This window comes from Phyllopteryx taeniolatus, chromosome 4 (genome assembly GCF_024500385.1).
Source record: "Phyllopteryx taeniolatus isolate TA_2022b chromosome 4, UOR_Ptae_1.2, whole genome shotgun sequence".
In the NCBI taxonomy this organism is placed as follows: domain Eukaryota; kingdom Metazoa; phylum Chordata; class Actinopteri; order Syngnathiformes; family Syngnathidae; genus Phyllopteryx; species Phyllopteryx taeniolatus.
In genome coordinates this window covers 27887965-27914273 of record NC_084505.1, presented here as the reverse complement: position 1 = coordinate 27914273, position 26309 = coordinate 27887965, and the positions used below count along the sequence as shown (strand labels likewise).

Below are 26309 nucleotides of genomic sequence, written 5' to 3'. Positions count from 1 at the left end.
CATATTTATACTCTATAGTAAAGCTAAAAAAATAAGGAAAATGACCAAACTGTGTTTTATAAAAAAGAAACAAAAACAAAAAAAAAACAAGTGGCACATCTTTCTATTTTACAAAAAAAGCAATTTACAAGATGCGTTGCAAGTGTTACTGCAATGTTGTACAAGTCTTTAGGCAGCAGTTCCATACTTTCCAGACATGATGTTTTTAAAAATGGAAAAACAGACAGGAAGTGGTCATGTTCAGGATGCACAACGCAGCGCTGGGTTTTGGAACAGCAGTCACTTTTTAGCCTTGCCCTTGCCCTTGCCAGAATCCTCAGCCTTCTCCTTCTTGGTGGCTTTGGTCTTCTTCTGCTGTAGGAGGGAAACGCACGCAGACAGAATATTGGATGGGATCAATTGGGCATGCGAACATTCAGTTTTTTTTAATGTAACTCACTTTGATCATAGCATCCATCCCTTCCTCGTCGTCGGACGCCACGCCGTCCTTTTCGGCGTCCTGCGCTCCCAGTTCGGACTCTTGGCCGCCGGCGCGCCGCCCCTTCTTGACGGCTTGCAGGGAGTACGGCGTCAGATGAACCTCTTTGTTGTACGCTCGCGTGAACGCTGCTTTCACCTGGAAGGGAGAAAACAACGTTGACAAATCGTCTTCCCTCGCGATTATATCGGCGTTCACCTACGACGGCCCCAGAAATAGCGCAGATTTTTTTTGGGCCTGGAACATAGCCACTTGCCTGTCGTGGAAATCTGCGCTATATTGCAATCCCGTTTTTACAGCATTTGACGTTAATATTAATGCCGTACAGTATTGAAAACAAATATTAATTGAAATGTAGTAACAAGTTTCAAGCTCTATGGAGCGAAGCGAACGCTGGCCCGTGCGGCTCGGCGTGGTATTGCGCCCATGACAAATGTAGCTCGTACGTAGCTTGGGTGGCAAAAAGCATTCCCTTTGGTAACCCAACAACGGAAAGCAGTGAGGTTGGGTCTCTTTTTTCTTTTTTTTTTTCTAAACAATATAGTGTAATATATTATAAAATATTTGAGATTTCAAAATTTCATACTTTTTCCAGACTTATCTCCAAACTTCAAAGACAAAATTGAATAAACAGATGTCTTTCATTGCGATATTTCATTATGTGGCCAAATGACTTCAAGCGAGGTATGTTGCTAACCCAGATGACAAGACGACTTTTGCCATTTGTCCTGCAAACGATTCACAGCTGCCGCCAAGTTGGACATGTCAAACTTCTCACACAAAGTCGACATCGACTTTAGTTAATTCAGTCTCGAAAGCCTCATTTGAAACCATAACACTGTTTTGAAACCCGAATCCCACTTTCAAACCCGACTGTGAAATCGAAACTCAGTTTGGAAACCCTAATTTAAAACCAAACCCCGTTTGAAACACTACTTTGAAACCCTAACCCTACTTTGAAATCCTAACCCCGTTTTGAAACCCTAACTCTGTTTTGAAAACCTAACCATGTTTTGAAAGCCTACTTTGAAACCCAAACCCCGTTTTGAAAACCTAACCCTGTTTTGAAAGCCTACTTTGAAACCCTAACCCGGTTTTGAAACCCTAACTGTTTTGAAACAGTCTGGTCCCGCGCCCTGGCAGCAGTTTTTGCTTGCGTCATAACAGCGTCCCGTTTCCAACATGTCATTTCGGTGACAAAAGTCTTTGGGCCCGGACTCCTGGGCCATTTGCCGCCGAAACATTTCGGTGGGCGAAATTCCGGTGCATCGCTAGGCTCAGAAAAGCGTCTGTCGTAGCAAAACGTTCAATACAACTGAACTGTACCTAGGCGGTGACTCTTTCGGGTGCCACCCAAGCGGACCGAGCGCCACACTTTTTGAGAATCCGGCGCTGACCTTGGAGTCCAGTTTGGAGTAGGGGTCAGGCCGTCCGCCCCACGAGGCCATCTCCATCATGCCGTCCACGTCCTCCCTGACCAGCTGGTAATCGTCCAGCAGCCGCACGGCGCGACCGGCGCCCTCCGCCGCCAGTTTCTGGAGCGGGCTGAGCAGGGCCTGCCGCAGGAAGTGCAGGTAGTCCAAGTTGACCGCCCGCCCGCCGCTCATCGTCCTGCACCCGACAGGACACCTTTAGCGCCCCGGGAAAAAAGCCCCGCTGAGGTCAATGGCGCGGCGTGCGGCGCTCACTTCAAAGCCATGTGCGATGCCAGCTCCTGGATGATGCGCGAATGTTTGCCCGCCGACGAATGTTTGCCCAGCCAGCTCGGGAAAGATGGGAACTGACTCATGTAACCTTTCATGAGTTCGCCTGGGATTACACTGGCGTAGATGGCCTACAAACAAATGCGATACATCATCATCATCATCATCTGAGCACATGGTAAACATACACGACGCGGGTCAACCTCACATTTGTTCAGACTTAGAAATGGTTTCCATAATAAATTGTGTAAAATGATTTTATTTGTTGTCATAAAGGAAGTGGTTCGACCATAAATGTCAAACTCAGGCCCCTAATTGCCTTTGGCCCACGAGTCCATATGAAATGTGTACGAGAGCTGGCCCGCAAGTCTACAGTGCATGCACCGCTAATACTACAAATCCCAGAATGCTTTGCTCGTGTGTAGGCACGGCAGTCCTTTTCTGTTGCGACCAGTCCCCTCGGCCAAATTTATACTTCCTCTTCCCAAAAATTGCCAAACAAAAGATGGAAAACGGGGGCTTTCGAGACAAGCGGGAGGCAGATCATCTGTTCATGACAGATTTGATAAAGAGTTCAATAAATACACTGATCTGTCTTTTATTGCACATTTGAATTCCTCGTGTTTATAATCTTAAAAGTTTTTTTAATTCTCAGATGATACGGTTTAGCATTACACAGCCGGAGAGAAGGGAAAACAGGCACAATTTCCTATAAATATAGCGTTTAGCCCACGACTTTGGACTTTTGGCCCTCCGTGAATTTGATTTTGACAGCCCGCTTTTCAGCGCTGTGCGGCTTCACGCATTCAGTGAAAACGCTCGGCTCAATTTCTCAGAATTTAGAAGCCTCATTTTATATACTTTTTTTTTTGCAGTGTTGTCCTTGATGTGGCATGTCAAATTAAGAAGAGATGTATGTTCTCTTCTCAGAGACTGTAAGCCCAAATTCCAAAGAACTGTGTGTGGTACCTGCGTGGGCAGCAAAGACCAGTTCTGGCCAGAGCGGATGCGTCGGTCCACCAGGTCTCCGTCGCTGATGGCGTCGGCCGTCTTGCTGAGCAGCACGAGGTGGGACTTGGCGTCGCCGCTAGATAGAGCGCAGCCGTGTCAATCGCCGCGAACTGTACGACGTGCGAGCGATCAACGTTTCGACGTAAGCGAGAGGACGGAGCGGGCGGTGTCCCTCACCCGGCGGCGGCGGGCCGAACGTGAAGGTAATTCTCCTGGACAAAGAGGGGCGCTAGCGAGTAGTCGTGGAAGAAGAGATCGGACTTGTCGATGAGGCTCATGTGCGCCGTCTCCTCGCCGGCGGCGAACACCTTCCGGCAGACGTCAAAGGGCCCCATCTTCAGGTCCTTGCGGGCGGCGGCGGCGTCAGACTTGCACTGGTCGTAGGTCATCACCTTGTCTTTGGCCGACCACATGCTGAGGTTATGGATCACCTGAGGAAAACGCCCCCAGCGCACTTTTAGCCGCGAATGATCCCAACCCTTACCATCTGTCGCGATTGTTTCGCTTTGAAACCTGTCTGATGTCTTGATTGGCCGCCAAGATAATCTCGTTAAGTGCGGGAGGCGGCATCTTGATTCCTTCCTTGAACGCGATGGACATCATAGCGGACTGAAAAAAGAAAAGGGTGGCGGGGCAGTTATGCAGGCTCAACAGGTGAAAATTCAAAGGGTTACAAAGTTAGAAAACACAAAAAACTCGGAGGCTGGAGTTCGGTATTACAACATCAGAACCCGTCGCTTCCGCGTGGCCTTCAGCTGTGAAGGATCTACTTCGGGGGTGTTAAACGTACGGCCCAGGGGCCAAAACCAGCCCGCTACGGGGTACAATCAGGCCCGCAGGATGAAATTGAGACTGAAATAATACAAAAGACATTGTGGTGGTGGGAACTAAGGATCATTTTGAGACTTATGCTCCTGTAAAAAAACAAAAAAAAAAGTTGATATATACTACTGTAATACTACATTTATCCGTTTCAAATAGGTGTTCATTAAATGTAAAGATTTTCCTAATGTATTTGATTTGTTTTGCATTCAAACGAAGGGAAGAGAAAATATTTTTTATATCAGTTATGGTAAGATTTTAGTGGTCCTAAATTTGAGGCTTTATGTGGCCCCTGAACTCCAATGACTACAAGTAGATTCTGCTGAATTCTTCTCAGTTTTCAGCGATGACCATGTTCAGCTTGGAAACATTGACGTAGTCTATTTCTAAAACAAAAACCTCCACAGCGAGACATGTTTCCCAATGTTTGTGTTTCTCAGTCTTCATGCTTGCACTATGAAGCCGAAACAGGATGTGCTCTCCTCACCTTGATCTGCTCCATCCGTGGCCTCTGAAAGCGCAGATCAAAGCAGTAATTGGCCAACGATCTGATCTTCTGGTGGTTCCGATCGTTGCACATGCAGATGATGGGAATCTTGGAAGTTTTGATGAGGCCGATCAATTCCTGCGGGACGACACTAATGCTCGTCAGCACCCGAGAGAGGGGGTTGAAAAGGCAATAAAGCGCGAAGCGGCGCGTCCACCTGCACGCCGCCACGATCCTCGTTGCCCGCCATGCCGTCCACCTCGTCCATGATCAAGACGTGTTTAGTGCTCACTTTCTGGGAAGTGCCTACCAATCAATCATACAGCCGTGAAACATGAAATGTCCACTGTACACTCGACACAACTCGCTTCACGTTATCATTGAGTCAATGCTGTATGTATGGATTACTAATCTGATGGGACTTCTGCACGGTGAACATGTTCAGTATCAATTCCACGTGTGTTTCACTTTGTGTGTGTGCATGATTTTTTGGGGGGGAAAACAATCTAAACATTACTTTTGGGACCATAGCTTGTTGTGGAACAGTAGAAATAAATATGCTAAATGTTTTTTTATGGATTTATTTGATTTTTCATTGAGGGCTCAGTCCCAATAACTATATTTGTGTTTCAAGTGGCCACCTTTGTAGAAGCTCTCAATGCTGGTGTTGTTAAGGGACTCTGCAACCACTTCCTTCAGGTTGGTTTTGCTGCGTGTGCAACTCGCATTCATCTCCACGTAGCTGAAGCCCAACTCCTATTGGTCCACCCGCAGTGGAACAAAATACAGGGAAGAAAATGCGCGTTAATTCTCAGCCGCGACAATGCCGAACGCGATGCTATAGTGTCTGACGCACCTCGCAGACCAGCGCTGCCGTAGTGGTCTTCCCCACACCCGGTGGTCCGGAGAGCAGAGCAGCTTTGTATCCGGATCCATCATCTTTTCCTGCCCCAAACTTTCCAAATCTGGCAACTACACAGCAGAAAATAAAAGGGAAATGTGCACTCTCTTCCAGGAAAAACAAGTGGCTTAAACTCTGATGCACAAATATCTCCCAACAAGACCAACAAGGCGGCACATTACCTGGTGGTTTGGAGGCGCCGCTGCTGTGATGCTTGTACCAGTTTTGCAGCCAGCGCAGCAGCTTACTGGCGCAGCTCTGGTCCCCTTGCTGCCCTATCACAGCCTTCAGCGAGCACGGGCGATATTTGTCCACCCACAGCAGAGTGGCACCTTCCTCATTTACTGATTTCGTTCTTGGGTGTGGGCCAGCAGATGAGGAGGCGGACGAAGAAAAGCCCAAGTCCCTACGAACGGAGCCTCTTCCGGGTGGGGTTCCGCCATCTGTGGTTTTGGCACGGCGGCTGGTTTTCTGTCCAGTCTTGGAGGGACTCGGCGTGTGAGGGGATTTGGAGTTGCCTTTGGAGGGAGACATCTTTGAAGCTTTAGGGGGGATCTTTGAAACCAGGCCCGGAGGAGTCCTGGTCTTTGAGGCTTTGCTCTGAATGAAGAGATTCATAAAACAGGAAATCAGCAAAATATATACTGTATTTTCCACTCTATAAGGCGCACTTAAAAGCCTTTCATTTTCTCAAAAATCTATGGTGCGCCTTATGTGTGCACTGAGTTCCAAAATCTGGAAACATTTTGTTGTGCGATTTTGGTAAGCTCTCCACTTCATTGACTGTCGGACCATTTCCCGGCGACATAGGGACGTAATGCGTACACTAGAGCAACCGCGAGAGAATTAAAAAAAATAAATACAAAAATCAAGCACAAGAACAGCCGGGAGAAGCGTCTCTACAGTCACAATTCGACCTAAGGCAATAACGCTAGCACCAGACATGAAGATCGAACACTTTCGAGGAGGTCCGCCTTGGTGCTTTCCTTTTATGAAAAGGCGCCATCTCGCCATCCGCGCAAGGACTACCGTGGCGCAGCAACTGCCAGCCAACTCCAACCGCTGGACATCGGTGTAAACGGGCGGCGTGGGAGCGATGGACGAGAGACGGCGTACACACCTTCACTAAGACTGGGCGGCAGCGCCGGGCGAGTTACGCCGCCATACGGGAATGGATTGCGGATGCCTGGGCTAAGGTATCCGCTTTGTCCGAGCATTCGCGAAAGCCGCCGTCGTTCCCGAACAGCCGCCCGGCAACGAGACTGACTCCGACAACGACGAGAGGGAACCCGCCATGTTTGATGGCGAAATTGCCTTGCTGTTCAATTCAGATACAGAAAATGAGGACTTCGATGGATTTGTGACAAAAGAGTGATCAAAAAATAATGCGAGTGTATTTTTCAATACGTAGTAAAATAAAGTTGAACCAAACTCAGTTTTGCTTCAGTTACCGTGTTTTAGCATGCGCCGAATAATACGCTGCGCCTTATGTACAGAAATAGACCCCGTAATTGAGACTGCGCCTTACAATCCGGTGTGCCTTATGGTGCGGAAAATACGGTAAGTTAGTTAAAAACAGTTAGCAACAAAAAATACAATTACGAATCAAGTGAGTGCTGACCTCAGCCTCTGCAGCGATCTCATACTTGGACTTCTTTCCTGGCTTGGTCCTAATCAGCTCCAACAGATCATCTTCACTAAGGATTTTGGTACCAAAACTCTCCGCCTGAGCAGCATCAGAATCACAAAAAATGAAGACAGTTATTACTCCTGCTTCAATCGCATTACATTATACACATTTGCGCTTTCTACTTGAGATGCCATCATAAACAGTAAAGCTGGGCTATATTCTATAAATCAGTCGGGTTACAATGAATTACACATCATCTATTGCATATTCAAAATAGTTCATAACCACTTCTTTAGCCACTGGAACTGATATAAGTGCACTTGCAATGAGCACAACGTGTAAAAGGCGAGCTGCGAGCCACCTTCTCCAGCTTGGAGACGCCGCTGTCTCGGCCCCGCACCAGGTAGGTGGTCTTCTTGCTGACGTTGCCCGTCACTTTGCCGCCGTGGCGCTCGATGAGGGATTTGGTGTCGTCTCTCTCCAGTGACTCCAGAACACCCGTCAGCACAAACGCGCAACCCTCCAGACAGTTATCTGCGCCCTGGAAGACCCGCAACAGCTGGCGATGAGCAACGCAACGCAAAACACGCGTCTGAGGGCTGATGACTTGGATGCTGTACCGTGGGGATTTCTTTGGAGCCCAGTGCTCGTGGTCCATCTCTGTTGAGGTAATTCCGGTAAGCCGAAGTGTTGCTCTTCTTCTTCTCTGCCTCATCAGTCCTTGTGCTCTAACAGGATGGAGAAATTTAAAAAAAAAAAATTTTTTTTAATCTGGGAATAGAGGGGCAAGGACTAATTGATCATCTAATAAATCAATAACGATTTTTGATAAATGATTCATCGCTTAGTGATCTTGTTAATTTTTGTCCAAATCCTTGTAATTTTTTTATGATTGATGAATCGCTTGCCGGCACGGTGAACGACTGGTTAACACAACTGCCTCACTGTTCTGAGGACCGGGGTTCAATCCCCGGCCCCGCCTGTGTGGAGTTTGCATGTTCTCCCCGTGCCTGCGTGGGTTTTCTTCGGGCACTCCGGTTTCCTCCCACATCCCAAAAACATGCGTGGTGGGTTGATTGAAGACTCTAAATTGCCTGTAGGTGTGAATGTCAGCGCAAATGGTCGTTTGTTTCAATGTGCCCTGCGATTGGCTGGCGACCGGTTCAGGGCGTGTGCCGCCTCTCGCCCGAAGTCAGCTGTGATAGGCGCCTACAGTCCGCCCACCCTGAAGACGAAGTGGCGAAAACCAACGGAGAACGCGCACGAAGACGTGCTTGTGCCCACCGGTGGCGGCAAACATAAGTGTGTCTTAAGTTTGTTCAAATGAATGCCTCAGTGCAACACTTGGCATAAGATGATATTGTGCAAAGGAGTTTTTTCCGACGTGTAGCGTCTGACGCGCTCCGAGCCTCAGCCTACACGGCGCGGGGCTTCAGTCAAGTCAACTCTCAGTCAATTGGGTGAGTGAAACAATAAAATACGTCGATGCCAACATTGAGACAGCTAATAAGGTCAACGGTTGCTTGCACTTTTGCACTGATGGTTTTTAGCGTATATTTTAGTCTTCAAACCAACGTAAGAGCTGATGACAGAAAAAAAAAAAAAAAAAAAAAAAAGCTTAACATTGAGCTAAAACTTCACCGTAGCAACTTTACACTACAATGAATTGGGACAAAATTCACATAAACGTCTCACAGCATCACAAACACTAACCTTGCGCCTCATCGGTGCGTAGGGTAAGGAAGCAGCCTTTTATAGCATTTTGTTCCATCCATTAAAAAAATAAATACATAAATAAATAACCGGTGCCGTGTGAAGTTACTTTTTGTGCCAAAATGCCGAGTTCCGGTGCGGTGTACCGTAAGGCTACAAGCTTAAAACAGGAAGTCAAGTTAAAACTTGCACATATAAACCATTTGACGTGATGAAACTGTCCCAAATAACTATTTTAACAATGCTATAATTAACCTTTAGCTGAAACATTAATTCATGAATATTAAGTAAATTGGGTGAGTGCCACACACATTGCCTTTTAGTGCATAGGTTTGATAGTGATACTGGTTATAAAGAAGCCGGATTCAAATGTTCATTTTAGTCTATGCTGCGCGCAGGCTGCTAAGAAAATGGATGTTCATAATTTGGAGACCCTTTATTTAAACCATGCAAACTTTTTGACCCAGCCCCCTAAAAGAATCTGAACAGAGACTTGTTTGGAACCGGAATCGAAATAAGGAACTGGAATCGCTCAAATTCAAATGATGCCCAACCCTAATAATAATAGAATTAAAAAAAAACCAGAAGGGGTAGTTTGTAGCAAACTTGCAATTGTGTTCCATGGATTGCTGCAAGAGTTTTCTAAGATCCGACTGTCCGTGATTGGAAGAGTGAGTCGGGGGTGGCGCCAGTGGAAGAGGAATGTGAGCGGGTCTGCCGGATCAAGGCTAATGGTTGACAGAAACACTGTTTTTTGGATGACAAAAACATTCATTCAATTCCACACGAAAAAAAAAAGGCTTATTGATCAAACACGGCATGGCTTTGTTTTGTGTCTTTTCACCATTAGCGGAGGGCATCTGATAAATTTGCTGACGGCTAACATGAGGATCTAACGCTGTTCGACAGCTAGCATTAGCGGGTGCCTTTTCCAATGGCCGTGCATTTATTATATTTGAGGACAGACTTGCATAATTTGAAAGTGACCGTGCTACTGATCTCATTCTTTGTCAAATATTTCCACACCCTTGCGGCACCGCTGCTAAGAACCCCCGACCTGTCGATTTCACCGGGGCATTCAATACCAAAACAAGGTTGACATGTCTACGAGTCAGTCAGTTCAACCCCTAGTACACACACTAATGAACGTCCAGCAGAGCTCAGTTAAAATATATATATATTTTTTTAATGTAAGTCACAAGAATCCCACCACAGATAAGTCAAGCCATAATTCAGAAAATTGTTATTTGCTGTTTTTCTGTAACAACTGGATACAAAGGTTATTTTTCATGAGTGTGTACTCATTTATGGGCTCTACCTACCAATTGTACAGAATGAATTGCAACTCACCGCTGCCTCAGTGGGAGATGTTTTAAGTGTAGTTCCTATTTTGGATGCCTGCAGCTTTTCTCGGCATGAAACTGTGATTGGCTCCTTTTTGGGCGAGACTTTCAAATTTGTCTGTGCTTGGCGAGGGGTCACGTCTTCTTGTTCCTCATCCCTTTTCTTCATCATCCCCAGTTTGGAACTGGGTTTGACTAGAGCAGGGTTTTTCTTGGGCGAAGGACCTCTGACGTCCTCTGACGTGCTGTCATTTCTGTTGGCCTTTGAATGGCTGAGTGCAGTCCTCTTCCTGGGGAAGGCCTCAAGATCCTCTTTTTTGTCCGAGCCTTTACGCACCTGGAAGAGAACACGAAACAAAAGTTGGATATCAACAAATGCCGACGTGAAACAGTAACTAGTGCTTGAAATTGTTATCACCTTCTTCGCCTGTGGTTCCGCGTCCAGCATGGCAAGTGTTTGTGCAAAGTCTTCATCTTCATGGATCTGCTTCTCCAGCTAAGGCCCAATTGAGAAAACATTTTATATTCATCGTAAAGTATCAGAAGCTGAAGATTAAATAGAACAGTTCTTTTCACATTTCCAGTGGGTTATATTCAAACAAACAGAAATGCATGTCAAATGTAGATTCATACAGATTTGCAGCTTTTCAAAACAACATTTGTTGAGCTTTTGAAATGTGTTGAGTCTTGAAGGATCTATATTGGCAGGCAAAGTAGACTACGAGAGAGAATTTTCTCAGGAAAAAAGGATAAAGCTAGACCATGACAGTTTAGCCACTTACACGGACGGGTCCTTGGTTTATGACGGTACCTACATGCGCTTGAAGTTTATAAACAGAGCCCAATGAACTAGTTTGTGACCAGCGACGGGGCGGAACTGAACAGATCAATTGCCAACAAATGACAGTTGACGGCTGACACTATCGCTCGCTGCAACGACGACGACGACAAAAAAAAAAAAAAAAAAAAAAAAAAAAGCAACCCCTTGTTTTCTTATCTGGAAACGTTATCAAGCGCCACCTATTTTATGTTAGTGAAATACAAATAACACAGCGTGTGAATGTCGAGGGAAATGCAGACTGCCCTGGCCCCTGTGGCGCTGGTGTGTTTCTCCATCTGCGGCGGCACAAAGATGAAGCGGCCGAGAAGAAGCGACTGTGGATATTGGAGAGACTGCTGGACATGACGGCCCCATCGTTTACCGCACTCAACACAAATTATGCATCAATGTCAGTGGCAGAATTACATTGTAAACAGCTTTACTGTCTTTTAAAAAACACGATGCGTATTTATGTAGATGTCCATTGGTTGGTACCCACCAACATAAGTTTGGTTGTGAAAGATCATGCGATATAACCCGGCCGTGAACGGCATTCACTTGCGATCCGACACTTGGAATCACAGCCAAACTAGTTGCAGATGGTCGGAAACTGATGAAAGCTAGTTACAACCACCCCCCCCGCCCCCCCGTGTTTTTCACCCGATTGTTTTATATTCATGGCCTTTAAGTGTTTTCCATACAAATCTTCTATAGCGCTTATTCTCACTGGGGGTCCCGGGTGTGCTGGAACCCATCCCGGCTGACTTTGGGCGAGGGGAAGGCTACACCCTGGACTGGTCACTCACATGCATCAACACGCGAGGACAATTTGGAGTCTTCAAAGAATCTAGCGTGCACGTTTTGGGGATGCGGGAGTCAACCGGAAAACCTGAAGAAAACGCATGCAAGCACAGAACGAACATGCAAACGCCACACAGGAAAGCCTGCATTCGAACCCCAACCTCGTAACTGGGAGGCAGATGTGCTACCCACTAGGCAACGTGCCGCCTTCCATACAAATATTTACCATAACTAGGATTTTACTACGCGTTCCGTAAATCAAAATCATTTGCGTACAAATTTGAGTCAAGTTTCCGCGGGAAGAGCGGAACTCCGCCTTAACCGAGAAGCCTTTTACTCAATGGATGGTTTAGTTTAACAGTTTACCTCAGCATCCTCAACCATTTGCAGATGTCTAGCAATCTGCTCATCGCTCACATCATCTGTGTCCTGGACGGGCTGAGGACGAGAAGAATTGTCAGTAGCCTCGGTTATCTTCGACAGCTAAACATCAAACAGCAGACCGTCGAAGTGAGACAGGAGGAAATGTCGGTCAGTACTCACGGTCTTTCGTTTCGTGCTGGCGACCAGCTTCTTGTCCGAGCGCTGGATGCTTCCGTTGCCGAAGTAGTCAAATACAGAGGTGGGGGTTTGTTTGGCCTGAGGTGGCGGCGCCGTCTTTGGCGTGACGGGCGTGCTGGGACATTTGGCTCCAATTTGCAAGTGAACAGAGGACGACTTGATGAGGGACTTTGCAGCCTCTTTCACACTTGGACTCGACCTGCTCTTTTGGGAGGTGCCATTTTGCTTGTTTATGGAGGCCTTCTTCAGGGATTCAAAGTTGTCACTGTCTGAGTCTACAATCACAAAAGCATGTTGCAAAATAACCATTTCTTCTTTAACTGAACACCATTCCGCATCTTCAACGTAGAACAATCCTTTGCAATGCTTTCAAAACGTTCAAGCACCATTTCCTCAAATTGTGGCCTCTGCTCTATGGGGTTACATTCTGTCTTTTTTTTTTTTTTAAACATGCCTTGGATTGTGCACTTTTCATCTGCACGTATTCTCCCGTCAAGACTTCGGGCACACCGAGCACACGTGAAATGGGATTAAATGCCGAAACACCAAGAGGCGTGTTTCAGTGAAAGCTGACGCTGGCTTCAAATCATGGAAAATGGAAAACTATTTCCTGACACTTGGGAATGTCATTCAAAACCGTGACAAATATTGAGCAGACTATACAGTAAATTTGAAAATACGCTTCACCGGCAGATGTGTAGTTGGCCAGGCGGGACGGGCGGACCGCTCGGGCTCACGGTACCAATTACACTTTGAAGGACAGCATGTTTTTCTCCAAAATTCTTGTTGAAATAAAGCCAATGAAAGTAATTCATCGTAATACTGTGCTCATGACACAATGCATGTTTGGAAGTCCGCCAATAAAAATGGGCTTGCGTGGATCATCTCCGCCAATAAATCTCATGGCTAAAATGCTGCATGTAGCCAACTCACAGAGTCTCTTTGATCCGCTCAATTAAATATTGTTAGTTCAGTCTCTGTCTGACAAAGGGTAGCGGCATACATTATAAAACTTAACGTGCAATATGATATTGTACCTTCAGAGGGCAGTGGACTTACTACATGAACCCTTCTACAGTGTGTAAGAGGGAACGTGCTTAAGCTAAGAGTAGAATGTGCAAAAAAAAACGGATTTGACAAGGAACGCTCACATATGAGTTGCTCCACCCAAAGGGCGAATCTGGCAAGATGGTGCGTAAATGACGGGAGAATCCACGCAGACAGAAAAGTGGTCAAAAAGGGTCACAGGCTTGATGCAGTTATTGCAAGTAAGGGTTATGACAACCGTCAAATATTAAATGTTATTCACTTTCAGTTTATTTCACAGTGTCTGTTCCAATACTTGTGCTCACTTGTAAAATGGGTGGCTTCAAACAAAAGGTGCTCTGTTCTGACTTGTTGAACACATCTCGATGTAAATACCACGAAATAAAAGCTGGCAATCTGAACTTTTGTCTCATATTCATCTTTTGATCTGAACCCCAAATGTCTTCAGTATACAACAAAAACAAAGGAATCGACCTTGCCATTCCAATACTTGTGGAGGGGACGATCTTATACTTATCATAATGCTTATTATAGTGATAAATGTTGTTTTCATACGCTGCCATTATTTTTTTGTGAGGGAGTGACGAAAATACATTTAAAGTTGAAGAAAAGCATTTTTACAAATAATAGCCTCCACTCCATAAAAACCCAAGAGGGAAATACGATAAATCAAAGACTGCTGTCAACATACAGCCAGTTATGTTCTGTGAGCACTGAGAACGCATTTCTAATCTTGAATGAACAAAAATAAGCCTACATTAGGAGGAACAAAGATTGGAACAGCCCAGGACACCATCTACAGTGGAAAAGTCTACACGCCCACCAACACACCTGCCACCATTTACAGTGAGTCTCATTAACCCCAAATAAAGTCCAATGACACCTAGATTGAATTCTCTGGCCAAAATTCCACAAGGTATGTTTGGCGCCAAGTTGCAAACACAACACAGCTTATCAGCCAAAGACTGTAGGTAAAGTGAAGCCCAGTGGCGGCAGCATCACGACCAGAGAAACATTCCCTCTTCGGCGACAAGTGGGCCGCTAGAAAGACGGAAGGAATCAGGAAGAGTTTGACACAGAGGTCAGTGTTAGCACAAAGCCTTCAGGCTTCTGCTAGCAAGCAAAAAAAAAAAAAGAAATGTCAGGAAAAGCCTATTAGAAGAGCTGAACTTTATTTGGGATTGATCACATGCACTTCAAACGGCGGCAGGCGTGTGCCGACTCCCATTGAGCAGGAGATTGAATGCGATTGGTTTATTCTGAATACAGCCACACTTATGTCCACATTATCTCACTGCTTTTATTTTTTAATAATAATAAACAAACAAACATTTAATTGACTTGTGCAGGTTATAGTTCCCATTAACGATGGAAAGAGTTTTGAAATTATTTATCTTGGTCTCAGTTTTCAAAAGCAAAAAATAACTGGCATTTAAAAAGAGGGTGTGTAGACTTTTCATATCCACTATACTTGCAGATCAATGAGTGCAGAAGTCTGATTAAAAATGAATTCATTGTTCCTTTCATCATCCCGACAGCCGTCTGACCTGTTTCCAAGACGCAGTGAACAGGCTCGTTCTTGAGCGACCGTGCGGCCTTGCTCAGCTTCTGTTTCTTCCTTGGCGATTTCTTGGACTTCCGGTCTCGCTCCTCTGAGTCAGAGTCTGAGGAGACCCAAAAACCAGCATGACAGCCAAACCAAATGCTCATTGGTGAAAGAAGAAGAAATAAGAAAATATGCCATGGTGCTGATAGGTCTTTGTTTTACTTCATACTTTTAAGTACATTTATTTATCAGAGTTAACTGTCGATCCTCCAGTGGGGACAGGAAGTATTCAGACCCCCTTAAATTTTCCACTCTGTTATATTGCAGCCATTTGCTAAGATCATTTAAGTTCTTTTTTTTCCTCATTAATGTACACACAGCACCCCATATTGACAGAAAAAATTGATTTGATGACATTTTTACAAATTTATTAAAAAAGAAACATTGAAAAATCACACAGCCATAATTATTCAGACCCTTTGCTCAGTATTTAGCAGAAGCACCTTTTGAGCTAATACAGCCATGAGTCTTTTTGGGAATGATGCAACAAGTTTTTCACACCTGGATTTGGGTCTTTCCAGAGATGCTCAATTGGGTTTAAGTCAGGGCTCTGGCTGGCCCATCCAAGAACAGTCACGGAGTTGTTCTGAAGCCACTCCTTCATTATTTTAGCTGTGTGCTTCGGGTCATTGTCTTATTGGAAGGTGAACCTTCGGACCAGTCTGAGGTCCAGAGCACTCTGGAGAAGGTTTTGGTCCAGGATATCCCCGTACTTGGCCGCATTTATCTTTCCTTCGATTGCAACCGGTCGTCCTGTCCCTGCAGCTGAAAAACACTCCCACAGCATGATGCTGCCACCACCGTGCTTCACTGTTGGGACTGTATTGGACAGGTGATGAGCAGTGCCTGGTTCTCTCCACACATACCGCTTAGAATTAAGGCCAACAAGTTCTATCTTGGTCTCATCAGACCAGAGAATCTTATTTTTTGCACCATCTTGGAGTCCTTCAGGTGTTTTTTTAGCAAGCTCCAAGCGGGCTTTCACGCGTCTCGCATTGAGGAGAGGCTTCCGTCGGGCCACTCTGCCATAAAGCCCCGACTTTCTTGAACTTTTTCCCATCTCCCGACTGCATTTTTGGAGCTCAGCCACTTTGATCTTTGGGTTCTTTCTTGACCTCTCTCACCGAGGCTCTTCTCCCCCGATTGCTCAGTTTGACTGGACGGCCAGCTCTAGGAAGGGTTCTGGTCGTCCCAAACGTCTTCCATTTCAGGATTATGGAGGCCACTGTGCTCTTAGGAACCTTAAATCTTTTTTGTAACCTTGGCCAGATCTGTGCCTTGCCACAATTCTGTCTCTGAGCTCTTCAGGCAGTTCCTTTGACCTCACGATTCTCAATTGCACTGACATGCACTGTGAGCTGCAAGGACTTCCTAATCAAGTCCATTTAGTATAATCAAACACAGCTGGACTCCAATGAAGGTGTAGAACCATCTCAAGGATGATCAGAAGAAATGGACAGCACCCGAGTTCAATATATGAGTGTCACAGGGAAGGGTCCGAATATGACTGCAATATGACAGTGTGAAAAATTTCAGGGGGTCTGAATACTTTTTGTACCCACTGTATATGACTGATATGCTTCTGTGAGATATTAGTCATATATATCATATCATATATACCTATATGAGTAGCGAATATGAGAGTTAAGGGAGTTCATTTTGATGCTACTGTGGCTTGAATCAAATCAAAATATGATGTCCCACCAAAGACGACGAGTACTATCCTGTACATTTATCACTTGACTTTCAATTCGAATTAGCTTCTGAGCATGTATTCATTGCTTTTATTTCCCTCACTTTGAAGTTATATTCATATTGTGTGCAATGATTTTGCCCCCATACATATATATCACAGGGAGTTTGTATTTGTTACAATGATTTGAAAACACACGCCTACGGGATAAAGTTGGATTTTTTCCTCTCAACAAAGGCTATTACCGATTGCTCATCGCATGCATGTACACACCACAGGGATGATGCGCTTGTATCTCATCGACATTTCAAACTTGTCGGTAGTTTAACGCGCACCTATGTAATGTGGTGATTTACAATTCATTACGTGTTACAAGTCATTCAAACACACAAGCTTTTTTTGTTGCCGTTTTGTTTTGCTTAAGAGAAGCCGTAGCAGTAGATAGTTGATCAAGACTTATCAGCTTCAAACTGCCATTGCAACTTTAGTGTTGCAAAACAAAGTTACCAATGTCAACGTTGCATACATGACACAGAAAAAAGTATGTGCAGATCTCAGCCGCATAATTACCTGAGTCTATGACGGCACGTTTTTTCCATTTTTTTCGGTCACGCGTTTGTTTCACTTCTGTTTCTTGTTTTTTCATCTGAGGCACAAAGCAAAATAATACATGAGACAATGAAGAGATGCCATTCCAAGGGTTCTTCAACTGAAATTGTTCTTTTCTTGCCTTGGACTCTCTCTTCTTTTTCACCTCTTCGTCTGAGGAAAGAGGATTCCTCTTCGTGCTTCCAATGTTTCCATTAGTTGTCGCTTTGTGTGCCGATGGCGCAAAGAACCGCCGGATGTCCTGCGAGCAAACAAACAAACAAACAAACAAACAAAATGAGCAGCACCACGTCGACCGAACGTCAACTCACTTGACAACGAGACGCTGCTGATTGACCGACATGCAATGAAACGCACACAATTTTCTCCACGCTAACTGGTCACTGAATGCGTGGCGCTGTTACACAAGCTTTCCAAACGCCCTGGACATAAAACGGCTTTTTTGTTTTTTACTGACATAAAAGCCTTCAACGTCATTCATGAATCACTGAAGCTAACGGCTCCACAGTTGACGTTGCGACGGCTTTGCTCGGATTTAGCGTTTTGTTCTCCTGAAAGTGAGCACTTTGTGGCGGACAGCTCGTGGTTTCGGAAAATGTCCCAAGTAGAAGGTTACCATTGTAAACACGTCCCCGCAACGTAGTTTCACGTTTGGTGTCACAGAAAGAACAAAAACGCGCAGCTACTTGGCGCCAAGTAGGACTCTGTTGTCGCACCAAAATGACGTCAGGCCACACTTGCCCATAGACCACTACACATCTATAACGCCTTGAAGTCTTACGCGTACGTCGACATCACCGCCATATTGGATGTGCGGAGGGAGTGGCGCGCATTTGCGTGTTTGGGATTTGGGGATGAATATAATTACCTGTATTAGCAAAGCAAGAAACATCATTAAGTCTTGAGATTCCAACACATCATCTCCTCACAACTACAAACCGCTGTACTGCAATACCATTTGGAGCAGTTCACAATCAATATTTCTCGAATAACATGACCAAAAAAAACATAAAAACCTGATTTCTCTGATTTGAAGAAAAATAATCCAAAGGTGCAGGAATTATAAAATGTGCTTCAGCCGTAACCCTTTTCGCCCAGCGATTCATTCTTTTGTGTGTATGTTCTTGATTGTGTGATTTATGATTCAGGATGCTGCTGACCAAAACAAATCACATTCAAAAAATGTGTTTCAAATTTAATTTAAAAAAAAAAATCCATCCTCCTTTCTTTGCGCAGGAGGACCTCGATGACATCGATCATCGAGGTGATCTGTGCGTTTCATTTCCATCGGAAAGTCCTTTTCTGTAGACACAGAGGCTGAGGCTGCGAGTTGACTGCACCATCAAAACAGCGGCACAACTTGATGAACATTTGTGTTCCTCCGCGAAACGGACGATAAGAGCAGCGATGTCTTCTGCCAATTCCACTTGTTTTCCCTCTTTTATCATCATGTCACCAATAATAGCATTCATCAGATGATTCTGTATTCTCCCTGAAGTCCCACCAAGCACTTTGTTAGTGGACAGATGGGCATGCAAGTCTTCGTTGTGTTCGGCAAAGAAGTCAATTCATACAGTTTCTTGTCATTTGTAAATGGAGGTCAGTGCATATAAGCCAGCAGAGAAGGCCTTGAAGGCCCAGACTATACGCCATTGCGTAAATGTAACATCGTACGTAAAGAAATAGTTTTTTTTTTTAAGAAGACTGCGCCCTACTGCAGTGTCACCATTCAATGTGCTGACCTTTTGGAGCACGATTGCTATTATTAGTACGCTGCGTCCATCACTGGAAATCACTGAATGCGCCCATCTCCGATCGCCACGTAAATGGCAACGTACTATTTCCTCAGAAAACACATTGCTGTCACTCCGACTTTTGAACACGCACTTGACCCGACGGCCACAATACGGCGGCCGCCCTGAGAGAGGCGACGCAGACGTCGCCACGTCATTCGTTTGCTGCTCGGAGACGGAGCGACAACTTCGACGCCGGCCCGAAGAAAAAGCCCTCGACTTCCGCCATAATGTTGAACATTGATCGGTCGTTGCCTAATTTCCCTTTGAGGGAATATCCATCCATCCATTTTGTATACCGCCAGTCCTCATTAGGGTCACGGGTGTGCCCGAGCCTTGGATTATAATGAGAATGATGAATTACACGTTTCAAAAATATCATGACAAGTGGAGACCGGTGTTGAGTTACAAAACATTTCAAGTGATAAAGAATTAAGTGGGAGCCGATTAAAAGTAACAAAAATAAACCAGCATACAAAGCATTTACTGTACTGTAAAAGTGTCATCCGTCTCATTATTTTGGTTCTAAAGAACAACGATAAAGTGCAAGAACAAATGAAATCACTTAAATATACAAAAATAACTCAAATGTGCAAAAACAGTATCAAATCAAATAAATGAGAAAATGTCAAGCAAATAAATAATGATGTAACTGAAAATCAGTACCAGAAACAAGCTGTCAAAAAGGGGTTGAAAAAAACCCAAATATACATTTGACTAAATCTTAATTTATGAAGGCAATCCCATTTATATATAAACAATCCCATTTATATATAAACAATTCCGTTATAGTCCCCGTCATGTGGAAATAGGTCTTCTAAATTTCACACACCACGGGCAAGAGTGTTGTTAACAAACCTGCCAAATTCATAAAAGTATCTAAAACATGAAAATGAAAAGGAATGAAAATCATGCAAAATCAAGTCGTCGTCTCCGCTCTCAAATGCTGAATACACTGAAAGCAGGCCCCGCTCAACAGTAAAACAAGTCGAATACCACCGTGTGTAATACCATCGAATACGTGATAGCGGTGGTATGACGACACGGATTAAATCGGTCCAGTCCCCACTGACGTCGGGTACCAAATGCAAGGCCTGCCGCTGGTTGTTTCTTAGGTTGTTTCACTTTGACTTGACAGAAGACTCAAGATGCAGTTTGTTTGAAAAGCTTCAGATTTTATTTCTGCTCAACATATGAAAGTATGAATAGGTTCCATCTCAAACAATGGCGCCCAGCATCAGTTCGTCATCCTGACGTATCGGTCCGTCATCCTGAGGTATCAGTCTAGGCACGTGCTCCCTTGCTCGATGACGTACTTAAATGGTGAAAAAGAGTTATTTGTGTATTGTTAAGTTTTCTACGTGGGGCAGCAACCACAGTGGAGCTGGGCATACGTACTTGGATTCCCGGGAAGAGTCCTCTCGCACACAAACGGAAGGGTGGAGCTACAGGGCACATCGTCCCAGCATGTATCCCCTGCAGACAAAAGTAAACTGTCATCTCTTCGTCACAGTTAGGCGAATCGTATTGAGCATTTTTCATTGAAAGCAGAAAGACTTCCCACCCACATAAAGAACAATGTAAAGATACTGTATAACAATGAAGTGGAGTAAGAATTCACCAGTACTGCTTTGTGTACCGTTCATCGTCATCACCATCAAACGTTCAGTCGTCAAAGAGTGTGACTTACCGCCAGCATTCATCTGCATGCAGCACTGTGACAGCAAGTTGTCTGGTTTTAGTGGACACCAGAATCTCCACTTCATTTGTTGACCATCGATCCAAAACCAGGCCCCGGGCTGGAAAAGCGATGTTCAAGTTGTACATTTACCGGAGTCCCGGCATAAATATTGGTTTGTTTCATCGACAGCGGGATTTATTACCGTTTGACAATCTGAGCCTCCGAGCCACGTGGGATTCTGAGTCAGCGTCTGAATGAATGCATATTCGTCATCGCTCACTACAGATGCGAGGTTCCCTCCGATTTGCTGGCAACGCGCCTGCAGTGGGCACAGCCAGAAAAACGTCTCGCACACACTTTCAAACATGTCGACAAGCCATCTCGAAACAGCGTAGAATGACCTCGGCCTGAACCCAGGTCAAGACTGTCGCATCAAAGTAGAAACAGCTGTTCTTGTGTTGGGTCCAGCCAGCTGGACAACCGGCTGCTGCCAGCGATCTAGTGTGGTTGCGGTCTGGCCAAACAGAAAAGAACGGGTGAGAAGACACGCAGTCGATACCGATGGATTCACCGACCGCGTCTGCCGATCCTCACTCTGAGCTGTTGCCAGCGCCACAATGGCACACAAAAGTAAAGACAGGGGCAGCATCTTGGTGAAGAAGTCAGATGTTGAAGACAACGGACTGAGAAAAACCTTTTGAATAGAGGCAGACAAAAGGCTGAGTGAATCCCATCAATTTGGAAGAGCAAAAGAATGCGAGAGCAAACCTGCAGATGAGAGCTCCTCTGCTGTCCAGTGAACAACTTGTGAACACAAGTTGCCCTTATATATCGTCAGTCGACCTTCAGAAGTTGGCCAGCCGTTATTTGTGGCTGGCATTTCACAAGAGTTGGAGCGAACAAATCAAAGGACAACACTCACTCTTGCTTCATATTTGTCAAAGTATTGCCGTGTCCAGATTTCACAATTTTACATTACATCAAATGACAACATGTATAGTGTTAGCAAAATGAAAAAGATTTTAAACATAGGAACAAATCTTAGTTTCAAATGTTTGTTCAGCTGTTTGACAAAAAGCGAAATGTGCAAACATGACATTGGTCATGGATGTCGAGTACAATTACTGATATAATCGCATTTGAGTGGAACGGAAATAACACAACAAGACCAGGTCTTCCATATTATCGTCAGTGAACTTTTCTTTGTGTGCTTGATTTCACTGAAGTTTGAGGCGCTTTCATGCTTCATAATTTGATGACAGTGTACTTTTCACATTTCACAATTTCACTGATCACATTACATTACACATACATTAACATCAAGGTACATAGGAATTGTTTTCTGCTGGCTTGAGCTATGTTGACCTGGCAACTATTTCATCAAACAGGGACGCTTTTTACGTTTCGGTTTTGAAAGGTTTATCAAACATACAACAAAATTCCCAGGAATAAAACTGATGTACTACGTCAGCAAAGGCCAATAGTTGATGTTTCGGTTTAGGGAGTTGATGTACACTGGCCAAGCGCAACACCGATGTCGGCCGCATCGCAAGAGATGTACTTTACGTGCGCAAAATAGACACGAAAAACATTTTTGTTCATCCCTTTTGGTGATGCTCACCTGTTCAGCCCTTCTGGTCACGAGTTCTACAAAAACTCTCCTCAATCTTGAACTATGGGGGGCACAAGTCAGTGCAAACTGTAGGCCGGTCCCAAGCCCGGATAAATGCAGAGGGTTGCGTCAGGAAGGGCATCCGGCTTAAAACCTTGCCAAACAAATATGAGCGTTCATCCAAAGAATTCCATACCGGATCGGTCGTGGCCCGGGTTAACAACGTCCGCCACCGGCGCCGTCAACCTGCAGGGCGCTGTTGGAAATTCAGCTACTGTGGGTCGAAGTCGAAGTCAAAGAAGAAGAAGAAGAAGAGGTGGAAAGCGGGTTCTTCGGCAGAAAGAGAAGAGGAAAACACAGAGCCTAGAACTGAATGTGGGGACTTTGAATGTTGGGACTATGACAGGAAAATCTCGGGAGTTGGTTGACATGATGATTAGGAGAAAGGTTGATATATTGTGTGTCCAGGAGACCAGGTGGAAAGGCAGTAAGGCTAGAAGTTTAGGGGCAGGGTTTAAATTATTTTACCATGGTGTAGATGGGAAGAGAAATGGAGTCGGGGTTATTTTAAAAGAAGAGTTGGCTAAGAATGTCTTGGAGGTGAAAAGAGTATCAGATCGAGTGATGAGGCTGAAATTTGAAATTGAGGGTGTTATGTGTAATGTGATTAGTGGCTATGCCCCACAGGTAGGATGTGACCTAGAGGTGAAAGAGAAATTCTGGAAGGAGCTAGATGATGTAGTTCTGAGCATCCCAGACAGAGAGAGAGTCGTAATTGGTGCAGATTGTAATGGACATGTTGGTGAAGGTAATAAGGGTGATGAAGAAGTGATGGGTAAGTACGGTATCCAGGAAAGGAACTTGGAGGGACAGATGGTGGTAGACTTTGCAACAAGGATGCAAATGGCTGTAGTGAACACTTTTTTCCAGAAGAGGCACGAACATAGGGTGACCTACAAGAGCGGAGGTAGAAGCACACAGGTGGATTACATCTTGTGCAGACGATGTAATCTGAAGGAGGTTACCAACTGTAAGGTAGTGGTAGGGGAGAGTGTGGCTAGACAGCATAGGATGGTGGTGTGTAAGATGACTCTGGTGGTGGGGAGGAAAATTAGGAAGACAAAGGCAGAGAAGAGAACCATGTGGTGGAAGCTGAGACAGGACGAGTGTTGTGCAGCTTTTCGGGAAGAGGTGATACAGGCTCTCGGTGGACGGGAAGAGCTTCCAGAAGACTGGACCACTGCAGCCAAGGTGATCAGAGAAGCAGGCAGGAGAGTACTTGGTGTATCTTCTGGCAGGAAAGGAGAGAAGGAGACTTGGTGGTGGAACCTCACAGTACAGGAAATCATACAAGGAAAACGGTTAGCTAAGAAGAAGTGGGACACTGAGAGGACCGAGGAGAGGCGAAAGGAATACATTGAGATGCGACACAGGGCAAAGGTAGAGGTGGCAAAGGCAAAACAAGAGGCATATGATGACATGTATGGCAGGTTGGACACTAAAGAAGGAGAAAAGGATCTATACAGGCTGGCCAGACAGAGGGATAGAGATGGGAAGGATGTGCAGCAGGTTAGGGTGATTAAGGATAGAGATGGAAATATGTTGACTGGTGCCAGCAGTGTGCTAGGTAGATGGAAAGAATACTTCGAGGAGTTGATGAATGAGGAAAATGATAGAGAAGGGAGAGTAGAAGAGGCAAGTGTGGTGGACCAGGAAGTGGCAATGATTAGTAAGGGGGAAGTTAGAAAGGCATTAAAGAGAATGAAAAATGGAAAGGCAGTTGGTCCTGATGACATTCCTGTGGAGGTATGGAAGCATCTAGGAGAGGTGGCTGTGGAGTTTTTGACCAGCTTGTTCAATAGAATTCTAGTGCGTGAGAAGATGCCTGAGGAATGGAGGAAAAGTGTACTGGTGCCCATTTTTAAGAACAAAGGTGATGTGCAGAGCTGTGGCAAATATAGAGGCATAAAGTTGATGAGCCACACAATGAAGTTATGGGAAAGAGTAGTGGAGGCTAGACTCAGGACAGAAGTAAGTATTTGCGAGCAACAGTATGGTTTCATGCCTAGAAAGAGTACCACAGATGCATTATTTGCCTTGAGGATGTTGATGGAAAAGTACAGAGAAGGTCAGAAGGAGCTACATTGTGTCTTTGTAGATCTAGAGAAAGCCTATGACAGAGTACCCAGAGAGGAACTGTGGTACTGCATGCGGAAGTCTGGAGTGGCAGAGAAGTATGTTAGAATAATACAGGACATGTACGAGGGCAGCAGAACAGCGGTGAGGTGTGCTGTCGGTGTGACAGAAGAATTTAAGGTGGACGTGGGACTGCATCAGGGATCAGCCCTGAGCCCCTTCCTTTTTGCAGTGGTGATGGATAGGCTGACAGATGAGGTTAGACTGGAATCCCCGTGGACCATGATGTTTGCAGATGACATTGTGATCTGCAGTGAAAGCAGGGAGCAGCTGGAGGAACAGTTAGAAAGATGGAGGCATGCACTGGAAGAAGAGGAATGAAGATTAGCCGAAGTAAAACAGAATATATGTGCATGAATGAGAGGGGTGGTGGGGGAAGAATGAGGCTACAGGGAGAAGAGATGGCAAGGGTAGAGGACTTTAAATACTTGGGGTCAACCGTCCAGAGCAATGGTGAGTGTGGTCAGGAAGTGAAGAAACGGGTCCAAGCAGGTTGGAACGGGTGGAGGAAGGTGTCAGGTGTGTTATGTGACAGAAGAGTCTCTGCTAGGATGAAGGGCAAAGTTTATAAAACAGTGGTGAGGCCAGCCATGATGTATGGATTAGAGACAGTGGCACTGAAGAGAAAACAGGAAGCAGAGCTGGAGGTGGCGGAAATGAAGATGTTGAGGTTCGCTCTCGGAGTGACCAGGTTGGATAAAATTAGAAATGAGCTCATCAGAGGGACAGCCAAGGTTCGATGTTTTGGAGACAAAGTTAGAGAGAGCAGACTTCAATGGTTTGGACACGTCCAGAGGAGAGAGAGTGAGTATATTGGTAGAAGGATGATGAGGATGGAGCTGCCAGGCAAGAGAGCTAGAGGAAGACCAAAGAGAAGGTTGATGGATGTCGTGAGGGAAGACATGATGGCAGTTGGTGTTCGAGAGGAGGATGCAGGAGATAGGCTCTCATGGAAAAGGATGACGCGCTGTGGCGACCCCTAACGGGACAAGCCGAAAGGAAAAGAAGAAGAAGAAGAATCTTGAACTGCAGGATTCCACTATCTCCACCTCCCAAATGAGCATTCCCAACTTGTACTCCTAACGTTAGCCTTCACTAAGAAAACAATTGCGCTTGACTCCGAAGAGAAACAAGCTTCCGATATCAACCGATGGATGAGGCTTATCATAGAACACGTATCACTCGAGAACATTTGGGAGACACGTAATAACCAACTGGATCATTTTGTCATTTCTTGAAGGATGAGGATTCTTGCGATACCTACCTTTGCTGCTGGACTTTGAGCTCTTCGATGCGGTGTACTTCGAAAAGCCCGAACTGAGCGTCAAGAACGCCAAGATTAACCGCCGCTGCCATAAACGTAATATCGCTGAGCGCGATCTTCAACTTTTTCATGTCCAGCATCCTCTCGGTCTTCTCTAAAAGTCGACTTTTGATTGTCTACTCAGCATATATTTGGGACGACAGTTGGAGTTCCGGGAGTCATCCGTCTTCGCTTGTCGCAGTCAATGTCAACTTTGTCATCGAGCTCATTATGTCGAGTGGCGCGCACACAACGACGGCCTCACGCGCCACCACTTGAATGAACGTGACTCGCTCGCACATACACGCACAGAGCCGACTTTGTGTTTGAAAAGAAAAGGGCTTTTCCATGAGCGATGTGCATCATAGGGTTTCGAGGCGCATTCTTATTTTTACATGTCCGCTATCTTGACTATAGAGAGGGAGCCCACCTCCGCCAGCATTTCTGACCCTTCTACATCATCCTGTATCCTGCTATGCGTCCTGCTGAGTCATCAAAT

At 45.2% G+C, this 26309-nt stretch overlaps 2 protein-coding genes across 2 annotated transcripts; both read right to left on the bottom strand.

Moving 5' to 3' along the window:
• Positions 1-41: 41 nt before the first annotated feature.
• rfc1 (replication factor C (activator 1) 1) lies at positions 42-17974 on the bottom strand. The gene is made up of 23 exons (XM_061771227.1): positions 17842-17974; positions 17347-17466; positions 17187-17262; positions 14865-14981; positions 12253-12545; positions 12076-12147; positions 10507-10584; positions 10096-10425; positions 7653-7760; positions 7394-7573; positions 7024-7128; positions 5585-6002; positions 5358-5473; positions 5143-5257; positions 4719-4807; positions 4502-4639; positions 3706-3801; positions 3370-3623; positions 3151-3268; positions 2167-2312; positions 1876-2089; positions 440-616; positions 42-354 (listed from the first exon to the last, which is right to left on the bottom strand). The coding sequence occupies exons 1-23, from the start codon at positions 17842-17844 to the stop codon at positions 280-282; spliced, it is 3438 nt and encodes a 1145-aa protein (XP_061627211.1). The 5' UTR covers positions 17845-17974; the 3' UTR covers positions 42-279.
• Positions 17975-20172: 2198 nt separating this feature from the next.
• On the bottom strand, positions 20173-21606 carry LOC133477346 (type-2 ice-structuring protein-like). Its single transcript, XM_061771966.1, has 7 exons — positions 21468-21606; positions 21294-21393; positions 21101-21213; positions 20902-21018; positions 20709-20817; positions 20417-20494; positions 20173-20333 (listed from the first exon to the last, which is right to left on the bottom strand). Exons 2-7 carry the CDS (start codon positions 21346-21348, stop codon positions 20236-20238), a joined length of 570 nt encoding a protein of 189 aa, XP_061627950.1. The 5' UTR covers positions 21349-21393; positions 21468-21606; the 3' UTR covers positions 20173-20235.
• Positions 21607-26309: the final 4703 nt, after the last annotated feature.

What these genes read in the sequence shown, in the direction of transcription:
- LOC133477346 (XM_061771966.1), bottom strand. Translation starts at nt 21,348, where the DNA reads ATGCTGCCCCTGTCTTTACTTTTGTGTGCCATTGTGGCGCTGGCAACA. An exon ending in GGCGCTGGCAACAGCTCAGA is followed by an intron (nt 21,214 to 21,293) that starts GTGAGGATCGGC and finishes CTGTTTGGCCAG; the next exon opens with ACCGCAACCACACTAGATCG. An exon ending in CATGCAGATGAATGCTGGCG is followed by an intron (nt 20,495 to 20,708) that starts GTAAGTCACACT and finishes TTTTGTCTGCAG; the next exon opens with GGGATACATGCTGGGACGAT.
- rfc1 (XM_061771227.1), bottom strand. An exon ending in CGGCAGCGCTGGTCTGCGAG is followed by an intron (nt 5,258 to 5,357) that starts GTGCGTCAGACA and finishes GTGGACCAATAG; the next exon opens with GAGTTGGGCTTCAGCTACGT. An exon ending in AGGATCGTGGCGGCGTGCAG is followed by an intron (nt 4,640 to 4,718) that starts GTGGACGCGCCG and finishes GTCGTCCCGCAG; the next exon opens with GAATTGATCGGCCTCATCAA.